At 44.4% G+C, this 12,460-nt stretch overlaps 1 protein-coding gene across 3 annotated transcripts in view; it reads left to right on the top strand.

Annotated features, from left to right (window-relative positions):
* SPAG16 (sperm associated antigen 16) overlaps window positions 1–12,460 on the top strand; it is a 448,643-nt gene that overhangs the window by 26,854 nt on the left and 409,329 nt on the right. For all 3 annotated transcript variants that reach the window (XM_082228123.1, XM_082228122.1, XM_082228124.1), the window contains exons 7-8: window positions 667–784; window positions 3,945–4,014. In XM_082228123.1, coding sequence (XP_082084249.1) covers window positions 667–784; window positions 3,945–4,014 — 188 coding nt within the window. The remainder of the gene's footprint in view (window positions 1–666; window positions 785–3,944; window positions 4,015–12,460) is intronic.

Genomic DNA, 12,460 nt, shown 5'->3' with positions numbered 1-12,460 from the left:
CACTATTATTATTATTATTATTATTATTATTATTATTATTATTAACATTTGGAATAGTTTGTTTTTCATAAGATTTTATTAAAGCTTTTCCAGTAAGATAAAAGAAACTAATGTAAATAAAAACAAAAATGGAAAGGAAAGAGAAAAGAAAATGCAGAGTCCTCTCTCAAAGGCAGCTCTTAACCCTTGTCACCCACAGAAAGTGGTGGACCTTCCCAGCTCTCACCTGGGAGATTTCCTTCTTCCTCCCAATCTCTCACCCTGGGAGATCTTCACTTCTTTGCCTCTCACTCAGGGTCCTTCTACCAAACGTCCTTGAATCCCATTAATGGCCAGAGCAGAGGATACCAAAGAAGAAAAAACAAAATAATAGAGAAGGAGAAAAGAAATAAAATAAAATAAAAATGACTTCTGATTTTCTGTCTGTCAGTTACATAAAATAAATTATTCAAAACATTCACTCTAGGATGACATCCAACTGTTCTACTTTGTGTTAAGCAATATTTTTCTAATCTTCAGACCTGAACATTTGGGTTAGTTTGAAAGAACTTGGATTGTATAATTCTCACAGTTAACCAAGAAACGTCTTTCTTCTGAGAATTAAATGCTACAGAATATTTCTTGCCTTGTGACCATTGTATAATTTTTTTCTTTATTTATTTGTAGACTGAAGACACATTATGCATCATATGAGCCACTGTTAAAGCAGTTGAATGAGAAATATGAGATTCTACTGCGAGAGAAGATGCTCACAAGCTTAGAAAGAGACAGAGTGGTTGGGCAGGTAAAAACCTGTAGTGTGTTTAACCTAGAGATTCAGAAAGCACTGATCTCTTTACTTTCTAATGTAGACTAATGTCGAGTCATGGTTAGAGTGTGGGACTAGGATGTGGGAGACAAGGAGTCAGATCTCCACTCAGCCATGAAACTCACTGGGTGACTTTGGGCCAGTCACGTTCTCTCAGCTTAACCCCCGACAGGGTTGTGTTGAGGATGAAATAAGGAAGGGAAATAAAGAAAGATCATAATCATAATCATACATACTGGTTTAAGTTTCCATTTCTATACTCAAAACACAAGGTAAAAAAGGTAAAGGACCCCTGGACGGTTAAGTCCAGTCAAAGGCGACTATGGGGTGCCACGCCCATCTCGCTTCAGGCTGAGGGAGCCGGCATTTATCTACAGACAGCTTTCTGGGTTATGTGGCCAGCATGACTAAACCACTTCTGGCACAATGGAACACCATGATGGAAGCCAGAGTGCACAGAAATGCTGTTTACCTTCCTATCACAGCAGTACCTATTTATCTACTTGCATTGGTATACTTTGGAACTGCTAGCTTGGCAGAAGCTGGGTCAGAGCAATGGGAGCTCACCCCATTGCACAGATTCAAGCCACCAACCTTCCAATCGGCAAGCCCAAGAGGCTCAGTGGTTTAGACCACAGCACCACCTGTGTCCCTACCACGTATAAAACCCAAGAATATGTAATGCACAAAGAACGTGGGGCATTAGCGATTTTGAGTTTTTCTTGGATGTCAAGTGCACAGAGCTCTTCTTAGTTTAAAATCAGTGGGTCATATCACTGAATATAAAATGGAGAGATTACCTGAGGTGTGGGAGGGATAATTCTGTATTCTGAAGAAAGCTGTGGCTTGCTGCTTGCAAGTGCCATCTGCTGGATCTGGTGACTGGCAAGCAGGCACTTCTTAAAGTGAAAGGAGCCTCCCTGTCCATCAAAATTCTCTTCAGAGGTGTAATTGGTAGCTTGTCATTTCTTTGCCAGGTTAATAAACCAATCTCTCCACACACACACACACACACACACACACACACACTATGCCAGACCCCAGCAGCATACAAATTCACAAGGATTTTTTCTCTTATATAGCTATACCTATGAATAACATGAAATAAAATATGTCCTGCTGGCTGCTGCTGTTGAATCAACAGTTGCTGGCCAGAATTGCATGTCTCTGAGTTCTTTCTGCCTTCTAGCAGAATTGGTTCCATGCGCTGGACTGTGTTAGGCTGTACGCCAATGAAAGAGCTCTAAGAGTGCTGCTGTGCTTGGCCTGTTTCCTTTCCAAAGCCTCTCAGCAAGCTGATATCTGGCTTTTCAGTTAAGACCCTGAAACATGTTTAAATGAGGTTATTTTTTTATTTTCAGTTTTGGAAAATGCAAGGTTATGTGTAGGGCAAGTGGTGTCTCTGTCACTTCATCCTACTTATACAGTGGGTAAAAGGATAATATAACCCACTGCATAATGGTTTCACTCTTTCACACTGGTGAATCCTGATATTATTGTCAGCCATGCAGAATCTCCCAAGTGTCACTGCTATGCCGCCTCCATTCATTTCAGTGAGGTTTATGCCTCAAACAAGCCTTGAGAAAATGAATAATGTGTTCTGCTGCTAAATTCATAACACTGTTCTGCATCTAATGTCAAGGTTCTCCCAATTTTGACTCAATTAAATAGATGGATAAGATTATTTCAAGAAAAGGAGCAGAATTCATCATTCCCTTTATTAGCCTCACTAAAACGATTGAGGCACTTGGTAGATTTTGCAAGAGTTAAAGCCTCAGGTGTCTTCAGTATAAATATGCAAAACAACTGTCGGTATATATTTCATAGAAGTGTACGTGACCTCACTTCTAGGCCACACTGTGAAGAATGTATGTTTGATGCATATTATCCCAGTGTGGGGCAGATCTGATACATTCATTTCCCTCCTTGTCAGGCACATCTCCTGTTCAGTTGTGACAGAGCATGGCAAAAGCAGAAGGCAAAGGCAACCTATATGCAATAAGGGCAGATCTCCTCGATGCTCAGACTGTTGAGCAAGACAGCCCTGGAAGCATTCACAGGATCATGCTGCCTTATTGATACAAATAAAGCGTATTTGATTCCCCACCCCGCCAAGAATCCTAAGAACTGTAATTAGCCCCACACAGAGCTACAATTTCCAGCATCCAAAACAGACTACAGTTTCTAGGATTCTTGGTCAGAGTATGCGCTTTAAATGTTTGGGTTGTTTTTGGGTAGCCTGGCCACAATTTTGCATCAACCAAAATGCTCCAGACTTCATAGAATCATAAAATCATGGAGTTGGAAGAGACCCCCAAGGGTTGTCTGGTCCAACCCTTTGAAATGCAGGAATCTCAACTAAAGAATCCAAGACAGATGGTCACCCAGCCTCTGCTTAAAAACCTCCAAGGAAGGAGAGACCACAAGCTCCCAAGGGAGTGCGTTCCACTATTGATCAGCTCTTACTGTCAGAAAGTTCTTCCTGGTGTCTAGTTGGAATCTCCTTTCTTGTAACTTGAAGTCATTTATTCAAGTCCTACCCTCCAGAGCAGGAGAAAACAAGTTTGCTGCATCTTCCATGTGACAACCCTGAAGATATTTGAACTTAATTATGTTCCAGGGCACCATGAAGGGTAGATGGTGGAGAGTATTTTGAAAAACACTGCAAAGTGACGTTTTTGAGAGAAAAAGAGAAGTCTTAATATTTTTGAAGAATAAATGGCTTTTGATAAATTTTGGCTCAGCTGTACTTGATACAGCTGGCTTCCTTGCATTTCCCATCTTTGGCCAGAGTGTGGTGGTAATTTGCAGGCTAAATTCCTGTTGGATAATTTAGGCCGCCTGTAAGCTTGAGTGCTGATTCCCCTTTGCCTGAGAGTTACTGACGAACTATGTGAAGTGATCTTGAGAAGGTGGAAAGATTGTTTACTTCACTTTAATTACCCTGACTGAGTGCATGGAAAGCATTGTTTAAAAGTATGTTGAAGGATAACTAATATTGATTTCTATAGGCACTCAGATTCTTACCACATTGAGATATTTTAGACTGATTATTTTGTATGCATTCACACATATATCTGATTTTCTTAATGGGAGAAATGAAAGTTCTCAATGTCTTTTCCCCTTCATTGTTCAGATTACAGGTTTACAAGCCACTTTACAAAGCTTAGAGTCTGGAAGCTACATTCAAATTCCTGTCACTAAAGGTAAATGTTTCCCTATATATTGAAATCCCAAACTTGAACAGAAAAAAATGCTTTTCAAAGATTGTGCAAATGGTTAGGCATTCAAAATTCTCCTGCATGTTAAACCCTAAAATGATTTAATGAATGTTACGCTTTGAGACACAGTGATTCACGTGGACGAGGCAAATGGGTGTGAGCTCTGAAGGGCTATGGTGGGAAAACATTGTTAAATCTGCAAAATGAATGAAATGCTTTCCGAGCTACTGTGGGAGTTGAGATGTCAGTGAGTGGATTTTGAATGCTGCGTCAGTTCTCTTTCCTGATTGCCTGGGAGCAGAGGTTGCCCTGGGGATGAGATAGTCCATCATATCATTAAATAAATACTGCAGACTCTGTCTAGTCCACCATAGAAACAGTCCTCCATGCTTAGAGAGATTCCTGCAGGAATCAACAGAGTTTTGTATCCGCTTTCCTTCCTGCAGGTTGTGCGCATGGTCAGTACACTGCCTGTTACAGGCCAGACATTGATATGGGAACCATTTACAGGCATCTCATTCCATTAATGGCTTGGTGTGTTGAGTGGATGTGCTGAGGAATGGGAAGGGGGACTGTTGGCTCCATGAGGATTCCTTTGTATACAGCCTGAATTGACTCTGAGCTTTTCTGTTTTAAAAAACATTTTGTTACCAAGTTTTGAAGTACAAGATGCTAATGTTAAGCAAAATTTGAATATGTACAAACTGAAATATGGAGGCTTTTTGAGGGATTTGCATTTTTATATTAGGAAGCGGCATTTATATGTTATTTGTATTAGCAAATTCGCTAAAAGGTTAAGGGTGTTCATGTTTGGATGGAGACTTGAAAATCAAAACAGGAAACTCAAATGCTGTTTGCAATATTACTTTACTACTATTGTTTAACTGGAAAATAGGTTGGCAATAAGTCATAGCATATGTCAAGTTTTCTAGATCTTGATCATGGACATTTCTTTTCCTTTGAGTAGCTTTATGAAATATATTTGCAGGTTTGGCAATGGAACATTGATATTTTTATTTTATGAGACCTTCAGCCTATCTGCTGCATTACTATCATTTTACTCACCTTCCAGAAGTCTAATAGAAATGACTTACTATAAAAATAAATAGCAACTGCAGTGAAATGTGATTAGACTGCAGCCTTAAGCATATTCACAAGGAAGTCTCATTGAACTTAGTGTGACTTCCTTCCAGGGTAAACTGTTTAGCATCCGCCCATAATATTTTATGATAGTTGCATGGCTAAACCCTTTTGCGTATAATTTTTTGTAGTGGTGTACCACTGGGGTGTACCATTTCAGATTGTTTACATGCTTGAACTCCATACACACCACATCCCCTCGACACAGAAAATCTGTCGCTCCAATAAGGAGAAGTATGGTAGCCAAGTGTTCTCCTTGACGTGTTAGAATGCTGTTTAGTGTGCCCCTCCCCATAAATGCTGCTGGATTTCATATTTTGATAGCAGGTCCATCATAGGTAGAAGGTGTGGTCCCAGGAATACCTCAGTGAAGATGTTCACTCAGAGTGCAGCAGCTGTAAAAGAGGTGTGCTAAGGATCATTAGGAAAGGGACTGAAAGCAAAACTACCAATACTATTATGCTGTTATAAAAATCTAATTGCAGTTGTATTTGGAATATTGTATACAGTTCTGGTTGCTGCTCCTTAAAAAGCATGTTGAAGTTAAGCTGGAAAAGATCAGAAAATAGCAACCAAAAGGTTCAAGGGGCTGAAAAACTCCTATGAGGAAAGGTTGCATCATGGAGGTCCTTTAGAAAAAGTGGCTAGAGAGTTTTCCTCCTCCTCCTCACATAATACTAGAACCCAGGGCCACACAGTGAAACCAAATGTTGGAAGATCAGGACAGACAAAAGAGAAGCACTATTCATACTGTGAATAAACACTGGAATTTGCCACCAAACTAATGGGGGATAATGGCCACAAGTCCTGATGGCTCTGCATAACTCTGATGTTGAAAGTAACATGCCTCTGAGTACCAGTTGCTGGGGAACAGAAGTGGGGAGGGTGCTGCTGTGCTCATGTCCTACTTGTAGGTCTCCCACAGGCATCTGGTTGAGCATTGTGAGTAGAGGATGCTGGGCAAGATGGAACTTTGGTCTGGTCCATCAAGACTCTCCTTATACAGTGGTGCCTCGCAAGACGAAATTAATTCGTTCCGCAATTCTCTTAGTCTTGCGGGTTTTTCGTCTTGCGATGCACGGTTTCCCATAGGAATGCATTGAAAATCAATTAATGCGTTCCTAGGGAAACCACCTTCAGGCCAGGTCCGGGGACAGTCTGTCCCTGGACCTCTTCTGAAGGCTGGGGGGGGGGGGGACAAGGGCTTTTCCTCCCACCCCCAGCATTTTAAAAAACCCCGGGACAGCGGAGGACTTCTCCGCTGTCCGGGCGATCTTAAAATACTGGCGGGCGGCATTTTAAAATCGCCCCGGAGAGCGGAGGACTTCTCCGCTGTCCGGGGCGATTTAAAAGCCCCTGGGAAGGCAGGCAGGGGGGACAAAGACTTTCGCCCCCTGCCCGCCTTCAGAAGGTGTTCCCCCCCCCGCCCGGCTTCGCAGCAGCGCTACGAAGCCCGGCAGCTGGGGCAGCTGTTCCCGCCCCCCTCCCCCCTTCGGAACATCGTTCCGAAGTGGGGCGGCTGGGGCAGCTGTTCCCGCCCCCCTCCCCCCTTCGGAACATCGTTCCGAAGTGGGGCGGCTGGGGCAGCTGTTCCCGCCCCACCTCCCCCCTTCGGAACATCGTTCCGAAGTGGGGCGGCTGGGGCAGCTGTTCCCGCCCCACCTCCCCCCTTCGGAACATCGTTCCGAAGTGGGGCGGATGGGGCAGCTGTTCCCGCCCCACCTCCCCCCTTCGGAACATCGTTCCGAAGTGGGGCGGATGGGGCAGCTGTTCCCGCCCCACCTCCCCCCTTCGGAACATCGTTCCGAAGTGGGGCGGCTGAGGCAGCTGTTCCCGCCCCACCTCCCCCCTTCGGAACATCGTTCCGAAGTGGGGCGGATGGGGCAGCTGTTCCCGCCCCACCTCCCCCCTTCGGAACATCGTTCCGAAGTGGGGCGGATGGGGCAGCTGTTCCCGCCCCACCTCCCCCCTTCGGAACATCGTTCCGAAGTGGGGCGGCTGGGGCAGCTGTTCCCGCCCCACCTCCCCACTTCGGAACATCGTTCCGAAGTGGGGCGGATGGGGCAGCTGTTCCCGCCCCACCTCCCCCCTTCGGAACATCGTTCCGAAGTGGGGCGGATGGGGCAGCTGTTCCCGCCCCACCTCCCCCCTTCGGAACATCGTTCCGAAGTGGGGCGGATGGGGCAGCTGTTCCCGCCCCACCTCCCCCCTTCGGAACATCGTTCCGAAGTGGGGCGGCTGGGGCAGCTGTTCCCGCCCCACCTCCCCCCTTCGGAACATCGTTCCGAAGTGGGGCGGATGGGGCAGCTGTTCCCGCCCCACCTCCCCCCTTCGGAACATCGTTCCGAAGTGGGGCGGCTGAGGGGAACATCGTTCCGAAGTGGGGCGGATGGGGCAGCTGTTCCCGCCCCACCTCCCCCCTTCGGAACATCGTTCCGAAGTGGGGTGGATGGGGCAGCTGTTCCCGCCCCACCTCCCCCCTTCGGAACATCGTTCCGAAGTGGGGCGGATGGGGCAGCTGTTCCCGCCCCACCTCCCCCCTTCGGAACATCGTTCCGAAGTGGGGCGGCTGAGGGGAACATCGTTCCGAAGTGGGGCGGCTGGGGCAGATGTTCCCGCCCCCCGCTTCGGAACAGCGTTTTAAAATGCTGGGGGTCGGCAGCGAACGCTCCCGACCCCCAGCATTTTAAAATCTCCCCGGGACAGAGACTTCTCTGCTGTCCCTTGGAGATTTTAAAATGCTGGGGGTCGGCAGCGAACGCTTCGCTCCCACCCACCAGCATTTTAAGATCGCCCGGGGCAGGCGGGGGGGAAGGCAGGCGGGGGGGAGCAAAGACTTTTGCCCCCCGCCGGCCTTCAGAAGAGGTCCTCTTCTGAAGGCCGGCTGTGGGCGAAAGTCTTTGCTCCCGACCGCCAGCATTTCCCTATGGGCTTTCGTCTTGCGATGCAAGCCCATAGGGAAATTCGTCTTGCGAAGCGCCTCCAAAACAGAAAACCCTTTCGTCTTGCGGGTTTTCCGTCTTGCGAGGCATTCGTCTTGCGGGGTACCACTGTATGTTGGTACAGTCTGAAGTGATTGAACAAGATGTAGCCATTTTTTATTTAAGGCTGTGATCCTAGTGAAATTTTTAGCCATGTTGGTCACTGATAATATGTAGCTTTCGTTGAAAGAAGACTTTAATTGTGTACAAAAAATAGCTGAGGATAATTAGTGTTGATATTGGGGCTGTATGTTTCACGCTTTTGCTCAGTTTGGGACCTAAATGGAACAAAGTTAACAGAACAGTTGCAGAATTTACTGAAGTGATTTTCAGGAACATCACTGAAAAGATGCAGAGCGAACAGTGCAAAACCTGTAAATCATGGGAAAATACTTTTCTTAAATTTCAGTAAAAATGTTCCTAATTGTCTGTAGTGGCTGAGGCAGTGTTTTCCCCCTGTGTATTATACACCAGATTTTCTTCATTTTGCCTGCTGACACTAGTGAGTGACTTGTTTTGCCCCAGGAATGTTACCTCAATAGAGATATAACAACAGCATTCCACTTTTATATACCAGCACAGTTCCTAGGGTTATAGGCTATGAATAAAAGGCTACCTTGCTAAAGCACTCCAGATAGTAAGCCAACCCTATTTTTAGAGGGAGTAATTAAGGTTATTTTGTCATATTCCTGTTCTCCACCAGGAAACATTTCAGATGATACCCATTTACAGTAATCAAGACAGCCCAGACTCACAACAGCAGGATGACTCTGTACTGCTATTCAGTGTGGCTCTTCGAAAAACTCTATTCATTTTTGAAAACAAGTTTTTGGGAGATGAAAACTGTTATTTATAATTAATCTCTTAAGTACCTTTAGTAGGTGGGATGGGGTGGAAGTGGAACGGTGAAATGAGTGAATGAGCAAGGATTACCGTATTTTTCGCTCTATAACACGCACCCGACCATAACACGCACATAGTTTTTAGAGGAGGAAAAGAAGAAGAAAAATATTCTAAACGAAACAGTGGATGTATGATTTTTGTGGTTCATGCTGTGGCCACAGACATGTGATCTGACAGTGAGTTTGGGGTAGCCCAATGCAAAAATCCTGAGGATCCATGTGGATCCATGCTTTGTAACCACATTTTTGCACCACTGCGGCCCCAGGCAACAGTGGGTATGTGATTTTTTTGGTGCAAGCTGTAGTCATGGACATGCTACGTGATCTGATGGTGAATTTGGGGTGACCCAGTGCAAAAATCCTGAGGCTCTATGTGGATCCGTGCTTTGTAACCAGGCTCTCTGTCCCTCTCTTCTCCCCACTCAGTGGCTCTTCTCCCGCTTTGCTGTTTCAAAGCGAGCAAAGCGAGCCACAGAGGAGGGAAGGAAGGGGAACCATGGATCCTCTGCTCACGACTGCAGCAGATCCCCGCCACCCGTAGGCATTTCCTCCATAACACGCACAGACATTTCCCCTTACTTTCTAGGAGGAAAAAAGTGAGTGTTATGGAGCAAAAAATACGGTATATGGCAAGGAGTACCAGCAGTGGTGGTCATGCAGCAGTCCTGGCTGGACGCTCTCCTCGCTCCACCATCCTACTTATGCCATGGTGTCACACTGTTTTCGTAGCCCACAGAAAATAAGCACAGAAGGAGCATTCTATCAGCAGGCTGTAGTTACAACAAGATCAAGTAGGGGAAAAATAAGCTTCTTTCTTTTGGGATGCCTTACTCTTGTCCCCCAGCCATCACATAGATGCCCATCAACTGGACCAACTGCTACCAAGCCTTTTCACGTCCCTGTTTATACCTGTATGCAAACTTACATACTGCCTACATATTTATGGAGATGCGGATGTGTGGGGTTTTTTTACAATGAATCTGGAAACTATTACATGTCACTGGATTCTTGCACTTGGCCAGTATACACTTAGTTACGTTGGGGCATCAGCAACTGAATTCCAGTATTAATCTTAGTAAGATAACATGCATTTATTTATTTGTTTTCCCCAAGATAGTGGGCAGTGAGTAAAATGGTTCTGCTGCTTGAAGGGCCAAATGCAATGTTACAGAATGGGAAGTTGATTAATAATGCAAGTTTATACACAGGCTTCCCCAAATTGCCTAGACATTGGTTGTACTCCTTTCTAGATGGGGTTGCACTCTTCCCTCAGAAGAGCTGGTGCATAGTCTCACATTTCTTGCTGGAGGCTTCAGTGATTTCAGTATAGTTTTGCCAGCTTCTCCCCCTTTGACAGCTATGATTATTTTTGGACAGGGATAACCGTGACATGGTGACTCATGCATTGATAACCTGAAAACTGGACAATTGTAATATGCTGTATATGGGAGTGTTCTTAAGGCTGGTCTGGAACCTGCAACTAGGACAGAATGCAGCAGCTAAGTTGCTGAGTGAGGCACCATACCATACACAAGTTATGTCACTCTTAAAAGAGGAGCAGCACCGGTTTCTTATATGTGACCAACCTGGTTTAAGATTTTTGTTCTGACTTATAAAGTCCTAAACAACATTGGACTAGGCTGCCTGAGGGAAAGACTTATTCCAGTTCAGGTCATTAAGATTGTCTGCTAACCCTGTCCTGTCACCTGGCTGTGCCACAACACAATTTTATGTAAACTAGAGATGAGGAATCTATGTGTGTCTAACCCTCACTATACCCCCACTGTAAACCTTCCCCTGCATTAAAGCTTATTAGGCAAGCTCCTTCCAAAAGGAATTACAGTTTTAAAACGTTTTAGTCATCATGCAATACAGAATGACCTGGTTGGTATGCAATGCAAAATGACTGAATGACTGAATAGGAAGAGGCACCTGTTTTAATTCTGCTGCATATACAGTACATACCTTCCATCCCACCTGAAAGGCACTCAAAACAGGAGGTCTGCAAATGCTTCTGAGATATTATACTGTGTAATCGTAATGATTTTGTAGAACTTGGAAATGTATTTGATCAAAAGATGCTATTTAAACCTCTGGGCTTTCCTAGTTCTGTAGCAGTTTGCAAGTATGTATATTTCATGAACGAACACAATCCCACTAGCAATGTAACTGCCAGACAACCACAGCCACTGAGTGAGAGAAGAGCTTCCAAACAAATAAAACATTTCTGCAATGTGTACTGCTTAGGGAAATACTCTGAGACATGATACTTGTAACAGTTGTTGGAAAGTTTTTAAAGTATTTATAAGGCTAGCATCTTGTGTAAGAAACAGTTCTTTTCACATGCGTCCCTTCAAATAAATTAGTTAAGTTGGTCATACGCTTCAGTTACTTTTATTTTAAGGGTTTTCGCTCAAAGAGAAGATATTCTGGGGCAGGTCTCATGAATGGGAACTGTGCAGAGAAGATAGCTGTTTATTTCAGTGGGGCTTACTTCCTAGTCAATTGCAGGCCCAGGCAGAGGGAGGGCCATATGGGCCACTTGGCCCGGGCCTCCAATTCCAAAGGGGGCCTCGGTCAGCATACTCACAATCGCAGGGGATGCACTGGGGTGAGCACGGAGGTGCAAAGGGGGCCACATTATCTACCTGGCCCGGGTCTCTGCCTGACTCTGCAAGACCCTGGTCGATTGTGCCCTTTGAACGCAGGCTTCATAGTAAAAATGAGAGAATAATTTCACATGCAGAAAGGATTTTTCAATTTATTTGTTTTAGATGCACATTTTATTTTAGTGTTGGATTTTGTGTACTTTTCAAGAATGACAATTCAAATGACTTCAGTTCGCCCATATGGCCATCACAGTCAATTTTGCAGAACATTGAAGCATGCAATGCAAAAAGGTATATGTTATCTGGAAAACATTCATAGGCTGGTTGCTCTAAATCTTTAAACAGACTTGATTTAACAAACAGTTTTCACCACTGGTGTTTGCAGTTTTTATAGAATATATATATATTCATTGATACTTATCAAAAGATATGCAAAAGTTCATAAACAATACAAAGTATCTTTTTATAATACACCAGAATAAAAAATATTTTTGAAATCTAATATAAAAAGAAACAGGAGCAAAAAGAAAGAAGAAAAGTAATTTTTCTGATTAACAGAAACATTAAAAATCTTAGCCAGCAACGAATCAAGTAGGTTGTCCTACGGATATATTTTAAAAGTCAAAAAAATAAATAATATTTAAAATAATCAAAAAATTAATGGTACAGCTGGATTTACAGCAACTTCCATCAGCCTCATGTGCAGGGCTTTTTTCAGCCAGAACTCACTTGAACTCAGTTCTGGCACCTCTCAAGTGGACACCATTGCCATCAATATGGAACAAGGGAGGCGTTCATG

The sequence above is a fragment of the Podarcis vaucheri genome (assembly GCF_965113315.1).
Source record: "Podarcis vaucheri genome assembly, chromosome: 1".
In the NCBI taxonomy this organism is placed as follows: domain Eukaryota; kingdom Metazoa; phylum Chordata; class Lepidosauria; order Squamata; family Lacertidae; genus Podarcis; species Podarcis vaucheri.
The sequence above is the reverse complement of the archived record's forward strand: the minus strand, read 5'-3'. Positions and strand labels throughout refer to the sequence as shown.